General features: G+C 49.5%; 6 protein-coding genes across 6 annotated transcripts; 3 read left to right on the plus strand and 3 right to left on the minus strand.

Moving 5' to 3' along the window:
- Positions 1–2,033: 2,033 nt before the first annotated feature.
- FIESC28_03678 (uncharacterized protein) lies at positions 2,034–5,140 on the plus strand (the record flags this gene model as incomplete). The annotated part of the gene is made up of 2 exons (XM_031157827.1): positions 2,034–2,132; positions 2,186–5,140. The coding sequence occupies 2 exons, from the start codon at positions 2,034–2,036 to the stop codon at positions 5,138–5,140; spliced, it is 3,054 nt and encodes a 1,017-aa protein (XP_031018087.1).
- Positions 5,141–5,748: 608 nt separating this feature from the next.
- FIESC28_03679 (uncharacterized protein) lies at positions 5,749–6,451 on the minus strand (the record flags this gene model as incomplete). Its single annotated transcript, XM_031157828.1, has 2 exons — positions 5,749–5,894; positions 5,953–6,451. 2 exons carry the CDS (start codon positions 6,449–6,451, stop codon positions 5,749–5,751), a joined length of 645 nt encoding a protein of 214 aa, XP_031018088.1.
- A 5,195-nt stretch (positions 6,452–11,646) lies between these two features.
- Positions 11,647–13,565, minus strand: FIESC28_03680 (uncharacterized protein; the record flags this gene model as incomplete). Its single annotated transcript, XM_031157829.1, has 4 exons — positions 11,647–11,662; positions 11,717–12,214; positions 12,270–13,132; positions 13,182–13,565. 4 exons carry the CDS (start codon positions 13,563–13,565, stop codon positions 11,647–11,649), a joined length of 1,761 nt encoding a protein of 586 aa, XP_031018089.1.
- Positions 13,566–14,257: 692 nt separating this feature from the next.
- Positions 14,258–15,595, minus strand: FIESC28_03681 (uncharacterized protein; the record flags this gene model as incomplete). The annotated part of the gene is made up of 1 exon (XM_031157830.1): positions 14,258–15,595. One exon carries the CDS (start codon positions 15,593–15,595, stop codon positions 14,258–14,260), a length of 1,338 nt encoding a protein of 445 aa, XP_031018090.1.
- Positions 15,596–17,719: 2,124 nt separating this feature from the next.
- FIESC28_03682 (uncharacterized protein) lies at positions 17,720–19,654 on the plus strand (the record flags this gene model as incomplete). The annotated part of the gene is made up of 4 exons (XM_031157831.1): positions 17,720–18,586; positions 18,634–18,864; positions 18,920–18,936; positions 18,991–19,654. 4 exons carry the CDS (start codon positions 17,720–17,722, stop codon positions 19,652–19,654), a joined length of 1,779 nt encoding a protein of 592 aa, XP_031018091.1.
- A 928-nt stretch (positions 19,655–20,582) lies between these two features.
- FIESC28_03683 (uncharacterized protein) lies at positions 20,583–22,379 on the plus strand (the record flags this gene model as incomplete). Its single annotated transcript, XM_031157832.1, has 2 exons — positions 20,583–20,993; positions 21,039–22,379. 2 exons carry the CDS (start codon positions 20,583–20,585, stop codon positions 22,377–22,379), a joined length of 1,752 nt encoding a protein of 583 aa, XP_031018092.1.
- Positions 22,380–22,484: the final 105 nt, after the last annotated feature.

The following is a 22,484-nucleotide window of genomic DNA, read 5'->3' on the forward strand; positions in this document are numbered from 1 at the left end:
TCAGGCTTCTAGCCCCCGATGCAGATCACGCCGTTTGACAGTTCGGCAATGCGAGGCTTGTCAGTGATGTGAGGCCTTTTTCAGGCTAAATATTTCCGTGAACCTAGCGCTTCTGACGACACCCACATAGGTGCATCAAAGATACAAGAGATCTCGACTGCATCATTCTTTAGGCGAAGAGTAGGCAAAGCGAGGAATTGCTTGGGAGATGGGCGACGGTTCATGGGCAAACTCAAACGACTACTCATGCGTGCGGTCCCGGTCCCTTTCGCGAGAAAACACCGTGCCTGAACCAAAATATGCCCTGAAAGCAACGTGAATGAAGTGTGACACTTCCTATGACATGTGTGCCGCAGATTGCTCTGAAGAAGGCTTCAGAGCCGACATCAAACATGGAGTTGCGCCCTGTTGTCATGGACATGTTATAACCATCCGCACAAGTATGTAGATTGCTCGAGCAAGTCAGTGTATGAATTGCCAACGACCGAATTTTGCATAGTTCAAAACCCTACCCCAAAAGGTTAATCGTGTAAGAAGACGTGGCAGAGGACAAACAACAGCGAAACCACGCGAGTGGCTTACCTAGGCAATAATCGTAGCTATTGTAGTCCAGCGCTAACGATTTCGCAAGAAATAGTCTCCTCGCACGGTTACCTTCGAAGCACATCGTCGACAGGAAAGCACCATGATTGGATTCTTTGAAACAAAAAGGTTCCTTGCAGTTATCCAGGGCTATTGTAGATCGTCGATATTCGACCAGTACAGCGTCGTGGGGCTATGAGAAACACAGAGAGTTATGCTGTGTATCGCAACCGAGAACGATGGCTCTAAGGGAAGAACCTATCAGACTCCGACCTGGATGCTGGCAACAGTCCTCATTCAGAACAAGAAGGTGACACACCTGCACGCTAGGACCTGCCAATTGTCGACCAGCGCCCAGTTGCCTTGCGTTGACAGTATTAATGAACGGGTTCATTCGAGCGGAGGATCGTCAATGGATTCCGAGTGGGGGCTGATCTGATTATTCCAACCTCGAGGCATCCATAGGCTATGGGTTATTGTTCCTACGTCCGTTGACATCTGATCTAGCCGGGGTCGATACAACGATTAATCCAACAGGCTCAGCGGCCGACTGGACCAAACTGTAACATGGTTAACTAGTTCGAGATCATGAAGAGTGGCGTTTTATTGATGGGCCCGCTTCCGCCTTACCTAGCGGCTAGGGTAGTGACGCACTGGCGCATGAGGTATTCTCATCGTGACCTTCGATCTTGGCACTTCTTTTTTGGGCTTCGCGGCGTATGAACATAATTAATCAAACTTGTACTCGTAGCCCTGAGATGAGCAACTCTGGAAAGGGTTCGGTTTCGGTGTAATAGATACCGAGGGAGAAGATTGGTTGTACATGGAGGAGATGGAGAAAGAATATGATCAAGTGACCTATGGCCAGGCATCGAAGAAAACGTGCAGATTGCCGATGAAGGGAAGGAACCAACCGAAACTGGCTGTGTTAGTGATTACCTCGATTACCAGGCAGCTTCTCACCACTACCACTTTACTACAGTCACCCACGTAGATGGTCAATAATGACACTCGTTTATGACTCGAAAGTCACATTATAACAAGTCGTTCATAATGAACGTAGCAGTAGAGCGCTATAATATGGTCTTGCCTATTGGCCGCCCCAGCCTAAAGGTCAGGGGTCACAGACATCAGCCACAGGTGGCTGTATGATGACAAGACACAACTATCATCTTGACTTTACAACGGCTTTGCCTTCTCAACCTTCACATCGCGACGCCGAGCGCCCGTCGCGCGCCATACTTAAGGCGTTCCATAAAACTATTCTCGGGTGTTTATCCGCCTTGTCTGCTTGTTTTTACGCTCCCCGATGAGCCCTGCAGTTATCGAGCGCCATTTCCCCTTGGCTAGCACCTTCGAGTCTTGGGCTTCATGAGCGAAGAGACAGGATGTTACTGGTTCTTTTCAAATTGCTGACATGGGCTGTGCTATCATGGACGACGGCTCAAGCAATGCGGCAAGACCACCTTGGGCGGTTGCGTCGAGAAACCGTGGATATGTTTTATCATGGCTTCGACAACTACATGGAGCATGCCTTTCCTGAGGATGAGGTATGTCGGACATCGGAATGTCGGTTGCATAATACTGATTGGTTTCTCAATAGCTTCGACCTCTGACATGCCAACCCCTTACACGAGACCGAGAAAATCCCGCCCATATCGGACTGAACGACGCCTTAGGGAACTACTCCCTGACACTCATCGATAGTTTATCAACACTCGCGATACTCGCAAGCGGACCCGAAGATGGCTCGGGAACAGGACCAAATGCTCTGAGTGACTTCCAAGACGGCATAGCGGATTTCGTACGATACTATGGCGACGGTCGCCCAGGTATTTCAGGGCAAGGCAAACGGGCGATGGGATTTGATCTCGATAGCAAAGTCCAGGTCTTTGAAACCGTCATCCGTGGATTAGGAGGTCTTCTTAGTGCGCACCTCTTTGCCATAGGTGAGCTGCCTATTGCTGGATATACCGTGGAGCCTGCTTGGAGGGCCGAAGCCGATGATCCTCTCGAACTGGCACCTATCGCTTGGCCGAATGGTTTTAAGTACGATGGCCAGCTTCTAAGACTGGCCCTCGATCTCGGACAACGGCTTCTTCCAGCTTTCTATACAGATACAGGTATACCATACCCGCGAGTCAACCTCCGACACGGCATCCCTTTCTACACCAGGTCTCCCCTGTTTCGTCAAATGGGCGGCGACAAACCAGAAGAATCCTCGGCAGAAATCACAGAGACGTGCAGTGCCGGAGCTGGAAGTCTCACTCTAGAGTTTACTGTTTTGAGTCGACTGTCAGGGGATGATCGGTTTGAGCAAGCAGCTAAGCGGGCTTTCTGGGCGGTTTGGGGCAGAAGGAGTGAGATTGGCCTCGTAGGCAACGGGTTGGATGCGGAAGGCGGACAATGGATTGGTCCACATGCTGGAATCGGCGCAGGGATGGACAGCTTCTTCGAATATGCTTTGAAGAGCCACATCTTGCTGTCAGGACACGGCACGCCGAACAAGACCTCAACCAATCGGCAGACCAGTACCAAGTGGCTTGATCCCAATACCATACATCCCCCTCTTCCCACCGAATTGCAGACCTCTGAAGCATTTTTAGATGCATGGCATCAAGCGCATGCTTCAGTCAAACGTTATCTGTATACCGACAGAAGTCATTATCCCTACTATTCCAATATCCATCGAACCACAGGTCAACCTTACACCATGTGGATTGACAGTTTGGGAGCCTTCTACCCGGGTTTGTTGGCTATGGCGGGTGAGGTCGACGAAGCTATAGAAGCGAATCTTGTTTATACTGCGCTCTGGACACGATACTCTGCCCTGCCCGAGAGATGGTCAGTTCGTGAAAATAACGTTGACCAGGGGCTCGGCTGGTGGCCAGGTCGTCCTGAGTTTATAGAGTCAACATACTACATATACCGTGCCACGCAGGATCCGTGGTACTTGCACGTTGGCGAAATGGTGCTGAGAGACATCGAGCGCCGATGTCGAACATCCTGTGGTTGGGCCGGCATTCAGGACGTCAGGACAGGTGAACTATCTGATCGCATGGAGAGTTTCTTCCTTGGTGAAACGACAAAGTATATGTATCTGCTCTTCGACCCCGACCATCCGCTCAACAAGGTCGATGCTGCATTTGTCTTTTCAACAGAGGGCCATCCCCTTATCATTCCCAAACGGAGTCGTTCGAAGCCTGCTCTGTGGCGTTCTTTGGCAAAACAGCAAGCAGCCAGTAATAATACTGAGGATGAGAGTTTTACTCGCACGTGTCCTGTCCCTACAGTCCCAGGGCTTGCTGGTTCTGCTACAGCTGCTCGTCCTGATTTGTTCAGTGTCGCACTATTCGTCGATCTTCACAACACCCCCGACGTACACGGGCCGCTCGAGCCGGTGGAAGTTTTTGATAAGAAAAAGGGTCTTGTAACGAAATATCGAGCCACAACCAATTACACAATGTTCCCCTGGACGTTGCCCCCAACTATGCTGCCACAAGATGGTGTATGCACGGCACCCCCTGAGCGCGTGCTGGCTTGGATAGAGTTCCCACCAGGTGACACAGCCAGTTCTCTCGTTTCTCGCTTCGGTACTTCACTCGTGTGGTACAGTCACAATGGACCAACAGTGCGCAATCTTGACAATATGCGGCTGCAATTGGAGCGACAAGGCAGCAGAAAAGAAGATGGATTTTGGAGAATTACGCATGCGGCAGGTCGAGAGCTCGGCAGACACGAGAATGTGTTTTTCCATGCAGAGCATGTGAGAAACTACAAGGATGAGGCTTTCACTTGCCTCCGACGGAAAGATATGGTTGAGATCGACCTTCTTCTCGACGCCCCCGAGAAATTGAATACCAGTGCACCCGCACCTGCTCCAGGTGTAAATGCATCTGGTGAAATTCTCGAAAACCATGCAGCACTGCCGTCAGAGTCCCTTTTCAAGTCATTGCTCCGTGCCGTGAGCTCCGTCTTCGAACCGGCTTATACGGACCTCCCGGAGTCGGAAGGGACCGACCCCGGCCCCACTACGCTCCGGTGGTCGGCCTATACGGCGACCGGCCCAGGCGCATTCCCGATGCCGCCGATTGTCGACACACCAATGGCTGGCTCGCCAAGCTACAACTCTCGCAGACCTGCTGCCAACTTCCCTTGGCGCACTGTCTTCCTCGGTGGTCAAGCATGCGATGCTCCACTGCCCGAGGCATCGTCCCGACAACACCAAATCATAGTCCTTCGACGTGGCGGCTGCTCTTTCAGTGAGAAGCTTGAGCGTATCCCCAACTTTTCACCGTCCCCACACGCGTTGCAGCTTGTCATTGTCATTGACGAGGATGAGGACGAGGAAGGTGTCGAGGACCTCATACGTCCCCTTTTAACTGTAGCACAAAAGACACCCAGAGGTATGGAGCGGCTCAACGGTGTGCCGATGGTTCTCATGCGTGGTGGCAAAGGTGACTATGCGCGTTTTGGCGAGGCCAAAGGTGTGGGAATGCGGCGCAAGTACCTGGCAGAGAGTCAGGGGATGCTGATAGAGAACGCCATTGTCTTATAACACCTGGAGAGCGTGATGCATGTCTCGGAGTTTTACTAGTGGTGTCTTAGAATCAATTTTGCATGAGCAGCGCATTTCTGTGGACAAAATAAAAGAGTTGGACTTCCTCTGGAGTATATTATCAGGACATTATGATCAAGACCAGTTCTACTACCTATTTAGAAGTATAGTAACCAAGTTGTTCTTAAATGCAAATAACGTTCCTAAATGCAAATAACACCATCATTGTGTCATTACTTAGTAGTTTGAGATCTTTCTTTATATAGGTATATCAAAGTATCCTAGACCCCCCATTCTATATGCGTAAAATTGAAAGACTTTTGCTGTTGTTGAATCGTGAAAAATCCATCCACAAAACGCCAACCAGTATGAACCTCACTCAATAAATAAGTGAAATGCTGTAAAACTTATCCACCACCACCATACCCATAACTTGAGTTGAAAACAAACAGGACAAAAAGAGAACTTCGCAAGTCTAATATAGTTTCCATACATGCGCTTTACCACATGCCTCGCAAAGATTTGACTGACGTCGATCTATGGTCCAATACCTATCGCTTTATCGCTGGAAGCGGGAAAAGGGAAGAGGAATCTCGGCATCAACCCGCTTAAGCGTCCTCAAGGAGAATCTTGGTGGGAGGAGCACCGAGCTTATCACGCCCGTTGAGACCAGGGATTTCAAGAATGAAGAGGTATCCCATAACCTCACCCTTAAGCTGTTGGACGAGCTCAGCTGCGGCCTTTGCAGAACCGCCTAGTAAAACATGTCAGTCTCGGTTCAACACAAGCTCCATGCGAACAGAGCTACTTACCAGTGGCAATGATATCGTCCACAATGAGGACCTTCTGGCCCTCACGAACAGCGTCCTCCTGCATCTGGAAAAGATCCTTGCCGTACTCCTTGATGTACTCGGCAGTAACGCAAGGTCCGGGAAGCTTGCCCTGCTTGCGAACAGCAGCGAAAGGAACGCCGAGGCGGAGCGCAAGACCAGGGCCGAAAAGGAAACCACGGGCGTCGAGGCCAACGATAACGTCGGGCTTGGTAGGGAAAGCCTCGGCAATCTGGAGCTCGAGGGCATCAACAAGGGTGGCATGGGCGACGGGGTCGGCGAAGAGAGGCATAATGTCGACGAAGTTAATTCCCGGGATAGGGAAGTCGGGGAAGCTGCGCAGCGACTTGCGGAGGCTTATCTTTGCACCGGAGAGTTCGGAGGAACCGGCGGCGGCGGAGGAGGGCTGTCGTCCCGAGGCATCTTGAGTGTTGTTTGTCGTTGACGAGTTGGTAGAGTTGAGGGGGTCTTGAGAGCTCATTGTGGAGGGAAGAAGAGAAGAAGAAGGAAGAGATGGGAGAGGCAGGGTAGAAGAAGGGTGGGAGGGTCGGCAAAAAGAAGTAAGTTAGGTAGGGGAGGAAGGAGAAAAGAGACGAGGGATAAGGTACAGGTCGGGGAAGGAAGGAAGGAAGGGTGAGCGGAGGCAGTTACCAGGCACAAGGAGTGATTTTTTTTTTTTCCTGGTAAGTAGTCGGTGGTCGGTGGTCAAGCCGTTTCGGAAGAAGCAGTCACAATAGTTTTAGTGAGAGAAAGTGGCAGGCGGGAAGGTACAAAGAAGGTACGTGCTCCGTCTGCGTGAGATACTTGGCTGATTTTTGGTACCTGACGGCAGAATAATGATGGGCAGGTACAAGGCAACCTTGGGTTTGATCCGGCTGAGAAGGAACTACGGTAGCTACAATTGTACGAGGTGCAGTCGCAAGACGGATTCACTGTGATGAGGCAGGAGGGGTGCAACCCCAGTCGAGCAATAGTGCTCACTTCTTGCTCATTTGGGCGTGCGAAACGAGGCAGGCACTCAGGGCTTGGTGGGGGAATGGCATGGTATGGCAAGGCAAGCACGATTGATTTGAGTGATTGGGAGCGAGGGGGAGGGGAAACCCGACAGGGCTTCGATTGTAGGGGTGCAGTCCAAGGTGGGGGAGGGGAAAATTTTGTTAACTTTTTTTTTTTAACCTCGATACAGAAAATTCCTAACGTTACCTAGCAGTCATGGATTCCATCAAAATTCGGCCGCTGAGTCGGGGACCAGAGGCCCGTATGGCCCGCTGGTAATCAATGCCCAGCACGCACCATTAAACCCCCGGGCCACCAGTGCCTAAAGTAGACTTCAAAGTACTGCGGAGGTATCATGATTCGCGCATGTCACCAACGTCCACATGCTGCTATCTCCCGTCTGTGGTGTCGGTTGTTCATTGTGGCAGTCTGTGAAAGAAGGGATCTCACCTGAACAGTAAAAACTAACAAATACATCATGACCAATATCAGTCTAACAAAGACACAATCTCATCATAGAAAAATAAGCAAAGCCGGCGGTCAAGCGGGCCCGGTGAGGTGATATCAACGATTCATTGTATTAGTCTTTGCATGACTCAATGAACACCAATCATCCGGCTCATGTGTAAAAAAGTAGGCATATCCAAATAGAGAATGCATTTCATACAGGCATACCTCTGACTATGAACCCTGCTTTACCAGTAGCTAGTCAAATGGTCCATGTTCTCAGCTCGCTGTACCATCATGAAACACTCTTGTCTTGAAAGCCAGTTGCGTGATAATTCGACATGTCAAACGCCTTCTTTCCACCACAATCAATGCATGCTCCGCGGGATGCATGCATGCATGATTACTGTATCGGAGTGTACGAATACAATATCGGATGCTAACCGTCAACTTTACCCTCTGTTGAATTCTCTCATTGGAGAATTGCGCTCTGTTATACCCTCCTCCTCATAGAGGTTGAACACGAATCGGACTATTTGCAGCAGTGGACCACATGTATTATCCAGGCTCGTAACAACCTCAACCAGGTACAGTACCACAATATATTGCTCTTACCGCGCGTCCTCTCGCCATAAAAGTTTCAGAAAAACGTAAGCCAAACAAGTCGAGAAACACGGCCAGTCGCCCGGTGCTACTCTGTGCATACATGTCTGGTCCAGGATTCACGCTCGTACCATTTAAGTACATGCATTTTCTAGATCGCGGGACCAGGACCAGCCCCAGCCCCAGTCCCAGCCCGAACGTACTTAACCGCCACACGATGGACCCCGTTAGATGACGGTTGGTCCGTATTGATCCTTGCACAAGCAACATGATACCTATCGCACAGGATCAAGTGTGTTCTATTCTCTATTCTGTGTCAAGATCAGTGATTGCAACAGCTGCAAAGGACATTCAAACGTTCCATAGACTCCGATGCCTTATCCGAACCCATTCGGCTGCGTCGATCCGTTGGCTTTTATCGATCCCTCCATCCCTGAACACCCTAACACTAATACCCAATTAATTGCTTTACCCCAGTATCGGGCCTGCTACCACCCAAACTCCCATTGGTAAGACGCTAGGAGTCTTTCCGACTACAGAAGGGACCAAGATAGACAAGATCTCGGAATTAGATAACGCACAAAGCCGGATAAGGCTTGAGAAGCAGGCAACAGCGTTTGAAGATACAAAGATACTACCTAGGTAGATGTCTACAGAACTCAGAAGAGCATCTACCAGCCATGTTCTGAGATACGAGCGTTAGTACTTAATATAATTCAGTTTGCTTTTCTCGATTAGGTTCCCGGCAGGTGCTTGGCGCCTAATAAACTTCTTTATCCAATCTAGCGATCCTCTCCACTTTACAGCTGACATGTTATGTATCTACTATTGTTAGGCATCGTCCATCGCAGCTAGCTTCTCAAGCGATATATAATGTTGTTGTCCAGCTTAATCCAGAGAAGAAGCTTCGTATGGTTTTGGGATATAAATTTCAAGCCAAAGAGAGATAGAAACTTAATCATGAGGTCGTAATTAGAGGCCGAGGTTGTTCAGTAACCTGCCTTTTTAGGCAACTCCCAAGAAGAAAGGAAAGAAGCGGCTAGAATGTCCTTATTCGGTTCCTTCCTTCGTTCCCCAGCCTCTTTTCCTTCTTTTTCTGGCTCGTAAACTCGCTCCCTAATGCGAGGGGTTTATTTCCGTTCTAGCATGTGTTTGTTCAGGAAAGAGGCACTCATACCATTGCTTCAGTATAAGTCCTGCACAAAGCAGGTGCTACTTAACAGCAAGCATCCAGAAGGTTTTGATTCGACGTACCTTCCATAATGGCCCGACTCAGCAATCTGCTCTTACTTGCTTGCCCAGCACTTTCTCTCTTTTCCCTATCATCTAATTGCTGGGTGAAAGGCCCATCTTTCATGAAAACACTTATGGTTCTCTCATGCTACGTCTCATTATAAATGGAGTCTAACCTCGGCCAACAATTGTTTGACTCGTGCTTCAGAAACATCCATCTTCTTACTTCAGCATCTGTTACATTAGATACTACTTTACTTGCTTTCGGATTTATGCGGCCATGGTCTGCTTTAACTCTCCACTCTTTGCTGAAGTATCATTGTTCCACTGCGTTGCCGTTGCCCGACCCCGGGCCTGATTGACCTGTGCAACATGCAGCCCAGCGAGCAACCACCATTCTATAGTGGTGCACACAGGATGCTTGGCTTATCGCTTGAATCTGCCGATTGACAACTCAGGCAGCACAGCTACGATGTTTAGGTGGGATGCCTCTTCTGTTGTGCTGTTTCCCAGCAGCGGCCTATGTCGTGGTATTCAACAACCAGTCTATTCAGCCCATGATCTTTTGGTGACTTATCTTGCCTGAGTCCATGCTTGCATGAAGGTGAACTATGTAACAGCAACGGGGGCTACTGATGGCTACCTTATGTCGAACCAAGTGACCTAACTCATACAATATCAATGTTGCACAGTGTCTATCAAGATAACATATCCGTGCCTTCACCACAGCTTACAATGTGTCATGTCCTATCAGCTTAGTTGGCATTCCGGCTCATTATTTACTATTTGTCACTTAATATAGCATTTTCATTTATGATATTGGGGGACCTCACCGAGACCACCTCTGCAGCCAATTCGGATCTGTGCAGATGAAGATGCGGATGGGAAACACAACGTACACGATATACAAGCCAGGTACTTTTAGATTCGTGCGTATAATGGTGTATCCACATCAATCATTGGAGCAAAGGACAATTGAGATGTTCACTTCAGCTCTCTGCAGGTCACTATTGCATGTCTGATCATGGCACTTCCACCAATACCACCTACGCGCAAACCTCAATAGCCCGTACACCTGCTGCGATCTGTTCCTTCAGCCCTGATCCTAGGATCCTTTCTTGTATTCTATGCAGGACTTTGCTGCGTTTGCGTCGTGCATCTGCAGCCGTGCCGCTTCTGTATCGAATTCTTTGGCTTCTGTATCATGTCCCCTAACCATTCCGGCATATTCTGTCGTGTAAGTGGCAGGCAACCCCCATGATTGTGGCGCCTTATATATGCTGTGCCCCATGTTTCCCCAGCTCTTGATCCAATGTTTTGCATACTCTCCCCTCCAGAAACCGCTGACCGGCTGCTCATACACTGCCGCGTCATCCAGCTCTTGGTTTTGTTAATAGACCGGTTGTTGATAAGGTTCAATTGTTCACCGCCGTTTGTGGTACATGTTCCGCGAAACGAGACTGGCTGAGACTTGCATTAGCCGCAGCTGCGTGTTCGTCTTTGCGGGCCGCTCGGCGCGAGGCTTCGATACAGGCCGTCTCCATCTTTCTCCAGAGGCAATGTCGCCATGATTCGATATATGGGTCTAGTCGTACCAGTATGACTTTCGTGCAGAGACTAGACTAATGGTATAGGCGCAACTCGTCTTCGGCAAACAAATATCTGAGGATCGACCGATGCCACAGGGCTTTTTGAATGGCTGCCTATATTTCGACATGGGACTAATGATAATTTGCTCTCTGTGTTCAGAGGACTAGGCACTCTAGGTTCTGACTCGGAGGCAGTCATGAGTGACTTGTTCTATCACTTCCAATATGTGATAAGGTCAGTACAGCTAAAGTGCTTACAACCAGGAAAACATCTGCAAGACGTTCATCTTAATTCATCAAACCCATTACAACATGTGACGTTAAATTCGTAATGATCAGCCGACTGGTTACATTCTATGATAGTAGATTTAAATGCTGCAACTCAAAGTAATTATTAAAACTAACAATCGTTATGCTCGTAGACAGTCGTGGTATCTAATGCTAAACTGAAAACAAAATAAGAACTCTTGGAAAACGTTCTAACGGGTATCTATCTACATGTGCCACGAGCACTCCTCCTCGGTCTAAGACAAACCATGCATGCATGCATATTAACAAGCCGCTCTTCTCCTAAGACAATCAAAACCAGAAATGACAATTGATAAAGCCAGAGTGGCAAAAAGCAATCTCGTAAAAAGCACAACCTTGTGTAGGTCTCGCAGATACAGTACGCATCATTGGGCGCACTATCTCGACAGCTGCACCTCTCGGCAACTTTTCTCGGGCCGTTCCGACCCTCACTCCGTGTTAGTGGGCACGAACGAGTACCCCGGGTTGATAACGGGAGCCAGGATGTATCTTTCGCCACTCAATGGAATGACAGTCTGATAATGGAAAATAACATGTTTTGCAACACATGCAGCATAACTGCCACGCACGTTGGCATCAGCTCCGGCCAAACGGCCAAGTCGAGTTTCCCTTCCAGGCCAACGTCAATTTGGAAACAGAGTCGGATGAGACCCCGCACAACTAGACTAGCCACCAGCTCACATGCCCACGTCACGGACGAGGCGTAGAAGGTGAGGCCAAAATTGTACTCTTCATCGCCCTCGGTGTCGAAAGCGAAATAAGGGTATACATCCTTGTTGGCACCGAAATGCAAAACCAGAATGCTTCCAAGGAATGCAACCATGGACACGTTTTCGGCAAGAAACCGAATGAAGATGTTGCGAACTTGAAGCTTCTGATAAGACCCGAAGCTCTGTCCGTTGAGTCCCAGCAAAGTCAGGGTCTTGTGCATAAACGAGGTCATCATGATAGGCGTAATAACAACAAGGCCTGTTGACGACATGATCTGAAGAGTGATGAACTGTTTCGGTGAACGAAGTCGGGCGTATAGTGCGCGAACGTACATCTGATAAGTCAGCATGAAGTATCTTATCCAATATGTTAGCAATTGCAAATCTGACAAGCCGAAGGTCTAAAACTCACAGTTTGAAGATCCAACTTAAAGGATAGCTTCCAACACGTTCGCCCTCTCGGATGCCAAGAACCCAACCGCTCAAGGCGTCTAGAAGATGCACCGTAGCAACCCAGCCGTACACGTATACCGCTGTTTCCAAGGTGTTGTGTGGTAAGGTCCGAAGATAGATCTCAGCATACGCCTCTCCGATCACATAAGCCATGAGGCCAATAAAGAGAGCAACGCAGAACCACAAAAAGCGAACAAAGCTTGCTGGTAGCCATCGTCTGCGCATCCTAACGCCTTGCGGTCGCGGCTCGGGTTCAACTTGAGTCACATCGGCCTCAAACAAATCTGCAGTAACATTTCGACGTCTACGGTCCCTACCGTTGATCGTGTCCGGTTCTCCAGTCCACCAAGACGTGGTGAAAATTCGTTGGGTCTCTGATAGGGAATGACGGAGCCCGATATGTCGTTCGTTTGTGGTGAGAATGATGAAGGCTATCGTAACGGGTAAAGCCATGATAATGAATGTCCAAGAGATCCAAGCTGTGTTGTGAAGAAGAATATCGCGAAGCTCCTCGTTATAGTATATCGGAATCGGCACAGCGATGGATAAGATAGCGATGAGTGACATTGTAAGTGGGAAGCCGAGGGATTGTGGCCACCAATTGAGGCTGTAAAGGTTGAAGACCTTGGTGATCCAGATGAGAGCGGTGAGGTTGTAGAAGCTGTAGTAGACGAAGAGAAAGAACCAGAAGTTGACTTGGACTCGCGCAGCTCCGTGGCCAGGTACCTTACGTCCGTCCGGTAGACTGTCTTCGTCTCCGTCGTCAAAGTCCTCGTTGGGAATTTTGTATTGGGGAAATGGAATAGCGCACCATGCAACAGCCTGACAAGGGGTCAGTTGAACTCAATTTGTTCATGTCAGCGCAACATACCAACAAGGCTGGCATCAACACCAGAAATGCATATCGAATCCACCACTTATCAACCACCCTCTTCACCGCCGACTGTCTTGGATTGACCCAAATATCCAACACCCATCGTTGCCATGCACGTTGCCAAATAGTCCGATCATCTTCAAACTCGTAGTCGCTATCATCTGTGTCCCCGTCGGCATGCGCATCAAAGGCACCGTATCCAAGAATATGCACGCTCCCTCGATTCTCAGCGGTATTCGATAAGAGGCCAAGCTGACTGCGCCGACGGGCGACGGCACCAGGGCGAGGAGGAACAGCGCGGAAACGGCCTAGAAGAGGGGCCGAGTCGTTGGGACGGACATGCGACTCGGTGCCCTGCGTGAACTGAAAGAAGCTGGGCATGGGATGGAGGAAGGAAGTCGGTGTGATCGAGTCGTGATGTCTGGCTACATCGAGAGTATTCGAGGTTATCTAGGTATTATCGTGTTTCTGTATCAAGTTCGCGGTTGTATCTATCGAGCACTGGAAAACCGCGATTTCGACAACGCACAAAAAGAAAGAAAGAAAAGCCCTTGGATTCAAAAGTCGGTATCGTTGAGTGGGAAATGTAATGTTTTGTCTAAGTGTCGGGCTAGGTAGGTGCGACTCACGCCTGACAATCCGTGCAGGGGTCCGAGTTCCTATTTCCTGGCATGACGCGCGCTACCCTCTTTGAGTGGGCTTCAGTGGATACATCTGGCAGACAATTGCAGGGTCCTTCTAATGCAAGCAACTTGATGCCCACTAACTGCATCCTCTTTGTGAGACTTTTGATCTTATCAGATCTGTCATTGTCGTGCATCAAAGATTTCGGCTCATCCAAGGGTCCGGGCGATTACCAGAACGGCCATCTAGCATCCAGGAACAAATTATGTATCATTGTAAAGAGAGAGGGATCTAGTGCACTTGGATTTAACCATTGCGGTATATTCGAACAAGCAGTCTGGCTCTGAAGGGTATAAAAAGAATGGCGTAGCTACATTCTCATGTATTATTACAAGATATAAATACTCAAACGCCATAAAGGCTCAGCGACGCTTGAGTCAGCCGCTATCCTAGCCTTGCTCCGATGTCGTGCTCAGGCTCTCTACTAATGATTCCCCGTCTTGCTCATCCTGGTCATCTTGTTCATCTACAAGTACGCCTCCAGTGATATCGTCTGAGAAAGCCACTGTCTTTGCTGAAGCATGCTTCGCAGACGGCTCTACCAACCCACCACTCCAGGGCTTGCATTCTTTAACATGCTCACCGCATCGCAGACAGGTCCAGCCCTCGCCTTCTTCCCTCTCCAACCGGGTAGCCAAGCATACAAAACAGTATACACACCCACAAGGAATTGTCTCATATGGGTTCGTGATATCTGTCTGTGCTGAACCGATAACACCACTGGATGCTGCCGCCGCCATGACTTCGTTTTCCGAAGTTGCGTTATTTTGGTCCTGGTAACAAATCGCGCATGTCCGCTCGGGAAGGAATGCATATTCACCATTCGCCTTGCCCTCTTCCTGCGGTCCAGTCCTGATAATGTCTTTGGTCTTCCGCCAGGTCCTGGTGAGCCAGCGTCGCCATTTCTGGATGCCGATCAGAGGCAGCACAAAAAGCAAAAACTCGGTGAAAGCATGCCAAACAAGCTGACGGTTGAGGTATTCGAATGAAACCTCTCGGCTTACTTGGCTTGTGGGTGGCGCAAGTCTCATCCTTAGAACTCTGTCGAGAAGCGTTCGATACCGTCCGTGCAGTAGGAAAACAAGAAATGAGACACAAGCCGCTGCTGAGTGGACAGTCGACACTGCAGAGGTCAATTTCGAGAGTCGCTTCACTCGAGGGCTCGGCTCGTCGTAGCCATCATCGTGTTCCATAAGCCAATCCTCCCATCTCCTCCAGGCGTAATTTCCAAAGACTGTGATCAGGCCGTAAGCAGACTTTTGCGCCTTTGAGGGCGCTTTCAAGATAAGTCCGTCATTCCTGGCGTCGGTATATTTGAGGTTCTGAAGAGCCGCACCGTATGTCGCATCATGATCCCAGACAGTGAGCTTAAAAAGGACAGCTCTTAGTGCCAACATAATTTCAGCTGACCAGTCATCGTGCAGATGTCCTCCACCAAAATACTTTAGGCCTTCAGAAACCTGGTCTTTCAGGATGTCCAACAGCTCTACATCAAGCAATTCGGCGTCGACTTGTCCTACTCGAAATGCAGGGCGCGTGCCCTCCCTTGTGGACACGGCATCCCAAGCAGATCCGATGCGATTTAAGGGGTATGGTAAGCGCTCGAGGTTGGCTCTGGGTCGAGATGATTGTCGCTGTGCAGCGATGCGAGCAGCGGCTTCGGCCTCACGGGTTTGTCGACGCGCAGCGACGCGGCGCTGGGCTTGTGCGAAGCTCGAGTCGGTCATTTGACTTTGTGCATGTGAGGGACCGCTTGAGGGTAAGATACTGTATGTCTAACCGATGGGGGCTCGATCGGTCGGTTGGTAGTTGGGCTTGGGCGGTTGTTGGTGTGAGCTTCGTTGTATGTTTAAGCAAAAAGGAAGCGCGCCGTACCTCGGCGCATCGTATCGTATCTGGGGTTAGGCGGACCCATGACGACAAGGTCGGGGTCCCATCCCGGGGGAGGTCGTCCAACAGAAGCCGAGGTGTTACAGTGCCTGATCGGTTACTTTACCGTGCCTCGACCCCTTTCAGTTACCTACCTAGGTACATGGCACATGCATAATAATCCAAGGATTTTCCCTTTGAACCTGTGTTCTTGGTCTTGTCTTGGTTACTTCATGTGAGTTATCGCTTATTAGTCTTAGCTTGTCTTGTCTTGTGCTTGGATCACTCCTGCCCCCAAAATCCCTCCCGTCTCCTTCACTCTTTCCTCCGATTACCCCGGACCCGCTTCAGCCCTCGGCCAATAAGCATTCGACTACTTGGGTCTCGATAGTGGCAGGAGCCGCTGGGCAAGCAGGTAACGGTGTAAGTCACACAGACAAACCCAAGGACGGCAAGTGCGGCTCAACTGCCACTGAAAACGCCTTCAACAAGGAAGCTTCTATTGCTTCTGGAACTATCATCAGTCTAGCGATGAGCTAAGAAAACCTCCTTTCTCAAAGCGTCGTGTATCGTCAACGAACCAACAACCAGGCTCTGGGGAAACGAGCCACCCTTACCAACTATCTCACCTATCAACCCTTGGCAAAACCCAGATCGTTCAGTACAGTACAGTCAGTACGTATTGGAATATCGAGCAGGGGCCTCTTTGCCATCTCCGATGGCTTGCATACAGCCAGTTGGATGCGCGTATCTATGTCCCGAAACCCGAAACCCTGGGAGCCGGAAGTGTAGCTACCAACCGCCGGAAGAGTTACGTTACTTTACCTACATTACTGCGTCGCGCCCATGTCTCTCTCTTTCTCGCTCATTCGAGAAAAAAAAAGCAATAAAAAGCACCGGAATGTCTTATGTTTGCACCCGCCCGCTTCCTACAACGCTCTCACGCATCAGAGCCGTTTGTTCATACCTACGTACTGCACAACCGGCAGCCAGGCACAATCTTCTCTGTGGAGCCCTTTGCAAACAATCAGAGGTCGAGCTGGCCCCTATTGAGACAAGATGGCTGTTTGTAGTAACTCTAATCTGTTGCTCAGCCCTGTCTACTGATTAAAGTAGGCGGGAGCGTTTGCAAGGCCCGCTCCGGATGGTTGCTTCGATGGGGCTCAGTACTAGGGCTACACATACGCAACATCTCTACACAGTATCAAGCAATACAGATTCAATCAGGAGCTTGGTCAGGATGAAGTTATCTCGGTCTTGAGCGCCATCTACTCAGTGTCTAGACCACAGAGATACCAAGACTTCATCAAATTAGTGGTGAACAACTCATACTCATAATGGTCCTCGCGAACAGCAAGGAGGCATAAGACAGGGCCAACAGCCCTATGCTACTTTCCAAGGATCATCTGCCACTTTACAGAGGTTATGTTAATATCCTCCAATGGCAACCTAACATGAATATGTAGCCAGACGTTTTTGTTAGATCGTCCACTGTCTAGTCCTTGACCGGGAGCCAGATCCACGCCACATACCGACCAGCCAACACCACAAGGTGACAGGTTAACATTGCAGCATTGTTTGAGATTCACATCTAACTCATGTTCCATTCTTGCAGCCATGGTACGATTGGGCATTTGCTTTTGTTTGGTCCTGACGATCAGTCCTTATGCACAAACGCTCCTATTGTTGGCCGACGCCTATTCGTGTTAAACTCTTGTTAACACCAGTCGTGCTCCTATATTTAACTTACCCCTTCATCTATATACATCAACTCTATGGCGTTGATGCTTGACACAGACCCGTGCCGATTGTTGGTTCCAGACAAACAGTCCCAATTCGGTACCACACGACACCCTCTATTGAATCTGACCCGCACAACTGTCTCTTCTGTAGGCATCTGCCAACAAATAGAGGTATTCCCGGACCTCGAGTTTCCTCCTCGTTATTCCCTCGAAACACTCGGTCTATCTGTCGGTCAGACAATGGCAGGTTCACCACAAGACGACATTTCAGTCAAGGCTGAACTCGACTCAGGCCAGAAGCGAAACCGACCCGAGCGTTCAAGTGCTCAGCATCGTGCTTCTATCGCTTGCATCCAATGCCGTACCAAGCACTCTAGGTGTGATGGGTACATGCCCTCCTGTACACGCTGCAAAAACGATGGGAAAGTATGTCAGTATGCCAAGTCACGGCGAGGAATTCGCGATCCGAAGAAACGCAACATGATCAAGGATGAGGCTTCGGTGACAGACCAAGACACCAGAACGGAGAGTACACCTTCGCCTAATCCTCCGAGTATCGATAACCCCCTTCGCAGCCAGATGCGTCTCTTGGATCTGTACTATGCCAATTTCCATGTCGCACATTCGTGGCTACCACCAAAACCGACTTACGAACAGCTTTTACAAGAAGAACCGATTGAAATGCGATTTCTTGAAGCAACAGTCGACTACATTGGCTCTCTATACTCCAGCACAGATAGCACGCCGTTGTGGGAACGAGCTTACGGGATGTTCCAGGGCCCTCTTCCTTTAACACGTTGGTCTGTGCAAGCACTTCTATCCTTATCCGTTGCTTCGTTCGGCGAGGAAAACAGTATTTATCGCTATCTATTCGGCCAGGCTCGCGAATATGCACTACAGCTTGGACTTCAGCACAAAAGCTATGCCGATGAACATGATAGCATCATTGCTGAATCGTGTCGTCGAACGTACTGGGGGTTATACATTCACGAGATGTTACTAGACATGAGAGATGCCTCAGGTCGTCAACTTCTATACCTAACAAAATCGAATGGGTGTCCAGAGCTGCCTTGTGGAGAGCGGGAGTACCTGGAGTGCCAGGACGGCGTGAGTATCAAGTAACGACGATGCGTATCGTAGACTAACTCGTGTAGAAATTCCCCGTTCAGAACCCACCTCACCAACACTCCTCTTGGGCCTATCTCGTCGGTCTCATGGAAATTCACGACCATTATGTGGCATCGCTTCTCAAGGGCTTTGAGTTAAACTTGGATGCACTTGAAGAGACGAACCAACGTATTACTTCATGGAGGTTAAGTCTCAAAGATTCGAGGATAGACCGTGTGGACGATGATGGGATGGTCGATATGATAATATATCATGCTGTAAGTGTTTCTCCTAACCCAAGATTGGCTCGGTCACTTACAAAAAACGTTACAGTTGGCTCTTTCGTACGGGTAAGACTGTTGAATCCTAAACTCTATTCAATCCCAACTAACCTATATGCGAAGTCTCCAGATTCACTCCAACACCGAAGCTCCAGAGATCGCTCGTAGTAGGCACTCGGAATATGGAGGTCACTCACATGGTAGCGTGGCCCCAGAACCAAACGTCTTACTGCCGCACACTCTTCAACCGTCGTTGCGCTTGATATCACTCTTCGTCCACATCCAGCCAGAGAAGTTTTCTCCGTCCTGTATGCCCTACCTGAAGATGGTACTGGACCCTCTTGCCGCCAGTCCCGATCACAGATCAAGGGCTGATTTTTTGTTGGACAACCTTAAAGAGTCTGGCAAGTTCTGGTCCAGATCAAAGACGCTCTTAAAGACTCTGGAGGATATGCTAATGAGTGCTACGCACGGAGCCTCGCACGCAGCGCAGTTCCCAGCCATGGCAACCGTTCCTGGCACACACTCATTATCACATACGTACGAACCTCTCTGGTACATGTCGAACACAGCGGGATATATGGTACCTTGGCCAGAGTATGCTGCGCAGTCAGGTATGCCTTGGCCAGGGATGTTACCCCAGGGCTTCAGTGATGGGTCGGCATCATCTGTGGTGGCCACAACTTCAGGAGAATCTTTCCAGAGTTACAGTATCGAAGCAGAGGGCAGCGATGGTAGATCAGGAACGTTGTCTCCCCATGTAAAGACTGAGGCACAATGGAGGTAAGACGAGAACATAGAGGGGTTTCTTGATTAGAGGGGAGGATAGAACTTGGTTCGTAATGGTATGATTAAAAAGTAGGAGTTTGGGATATGACATGATCCTTGACGAAGTCTTGGGTCTTTTGTCAGTTAGTTTTTGCGGTCTTGTCGAATACTTTCTACTGATGTAACCATTCTAATTGGTATGAATATGATGTGCTGTGTCTACCCTTCACCCCGGCCATCAAGAAAACATTGATTGTGCTTACAGGCTTCACTTATCACAACCTAACCTATAAATCTCTAGACACCTATGATTAAGGCCCAACTTTAGTTAATAACGCACAAGAGCCAGCCTCCAATTGGGTTAATTGACATCTGTCTAAAATCATGACCGTTGATACCCTAGACTAAAACCCGACCACGGGATCTGTCTTGGTCAGTTTCTCTCTATCTATTGCCCCACTATTGGCCGACACTAATTAAGGCAGCTTTAGCAAGGGTCTTTTGCCTCTTCCCCACCAAGACTCGGTCTCGGTCGGTACCTAGTGACCTCACCTTGCCTCTCACCTTTATGTCTGACGCCGCCAAACTCTCTCTTGCATCATTCATCAAACTTACCGTACGGATACATTGACCTCTTTTTGACGCCTGTTCACGAATCGTGCACAATCACTTTTTGGCGTGAATCTACTTTTTTGGCCTACATGACTCATTGTTTATAAGTCCTAGCTCTTGCTGCCTTCACGACACCCGTCAGAGATTCACGTTTCATAACGCTGGCGCATATAGTCGCTAGAACCTCGACATAAATTACGACGATTCCACCTACCCTCATACCTATCTAATGCGACCAGGCGTTGCAATCAGATAACATCTGACCTGGGGCGACGTTACAGTGACGCGCGCTCTTGTACGACTCGACTGTACTCGAGTGTTGGCGGTGGATAACAATGGTTACTACGCGCAAGCGTGAGCTTCGACCTGAAGACTCGTGGCGCTTTGTCGAAGGAGAGAACGACAGTTTTGATACGAGTATTCTTCCATCGCTTGGTGAAGAATCACCACCACCTACGTCTTCTGGAAACTTTCCTTCTCAGCCCTTCTCCCAAGACACCATCGGCTTTGCTTCGCAAGACAGCATTCGCGACTTCGGCGCTGACCCGGACGACGAGCAAATCATCCTCCGAGAACCGTTTCGGCCAAGTCTTTCTCGCGCAAGTGTAAGCGCAAGCGGAGAACGGGTCTTTAGAACGCCTGATCCAGAGTTCCACATGCCTCGTTTAGATGCCTCATATGAGGGAAGTGCTAGGAGTGAGCAGACGGTAAGAGGCTTGGGGATAGGATATGGCGGCGATGAGGGCGTAAGAAGGAGGGGGAACCCACAAGTACCAAACTATTCGCGACAGAAGGGAATGGGGCGCATGAGATCCGACGCTGAAGATGATTACTACCGCCGTCAATATCGCCATGCAGCGCCACCGACAGTTGGCGGGCAACTCGCACAGAGCATTCCCTCAGCGATTTACAATACCCTCGGTTGGTTCCTCAACGTCGTTGGACTTGCGTTTAGCTATGCGCAGAAACCTTTTGCGATTCTGTTGTCGATCTACCTCTGCTTTGGCGGCCTTATTATTGCGCAGAATATGGCAACTCGCTCCATCGCCGCATCTCTTTCACCGATCTGCCGTATCCCAGGCGCATCGATTCTCAACCTTCCGTTTTGTCCATCTCCAGATTCTATTGTGCCACCCGGTAGCGATGGATCACCTGTCGAGTTCGACGATCTCATGAACGTGCAATCCAAGTTCGAGCAGGTCCTCGAAAAAAGCTCTGATGGCGTATCTTTACCTTTTGAAATGAAACGGTCGGAAACGGCTATCCGGGACCTTCGCAGCCTTGTGCGACACAGCGATCTCCAGGCCCGCGATGAGCTTCTCTTTGAGTTTGATGGCTATGTGGATACAGCGCGACAAACAGCTGCTGACTTGCAGAAATTCAATACTCATGTTGGTTCGGCCGTTGACGCCGTCATAAGCATCAATCGCTGGACGTCTCGCTATCTCGATACCTTGGGCCCCGAAGCAGATGATGCGACTGCGCTATCTTCGCCATCTCCGATCCTCGGCTGGGCATCTTGGCTCTTCCATCCTTTCCAGCCAACTACCGAACACATCTTCAACGAGCGCGTTCTTCTTGACAAGTACATTGAGCACACGGCTCTGGTTTCAGACCGTATATCGACTTTGATACTCGAAGCGCAAGCCGTTCTACGTTTACTCACGAAAGCGGAGGACCACCTAATGCTTATCTACGACATCAGCTCACGCTCATCTGCTGATACAGCATCTCGCCGCGAAAACATCCTCTGGAACATCTGGACGATTGTCGGCGCCAACTCGAACCAACTAAACAGCCTTTCACGCCAACTCGCTCTCCTACGCCAGGTCGATACGCAGCGTTCTTCAGCAGTTGCGCAGGTCAACGCACTTATTCTTGAGCTAGAGAGCATCCAAGCCGGTCTTGGAGACCTTCGCGATCGAGTGGCCGAGCCCGAAGTTTTACGCAACAGCATTGGTGGAAGCACTCCTGTCCCTCTGAGTGTGCATATTGAGACTATCGATCGGGGAGTTGAGCGCCTCGAAGACGCAAGAAGCAGGATTCGTGCTGCTGAAAATGATCGTGTACGAGATGCATTAGCCAGAGGAGGAGTGCGCAACGAGCCGCTACTTGAGGGGCAAGGAAAGTGATGTGGACAAGATTGGATAACATATGTTCAAGTTTGTATGAAACAGGGAGACTGATACTCTCATTTCTTGTAGGGTGTTGGAGGCGTACTTAACTTAGACTATGGT

This window comes from Fusarium coffeatum, assembly GCF_003316985.1.
Source record: "Fusarium coffeatum strain FIESC_28 chromosome Unknown BRIP53273_contig_77, whole genome shotgun sequence".
In the NCBI taxonomy this organism is placed as follows: Eukaryota; Fungi; Ascomycota; class Sordariomycetes; order Hypocreales; family Nectriaceae; genus Fusarium; species Fusarium coffeatum.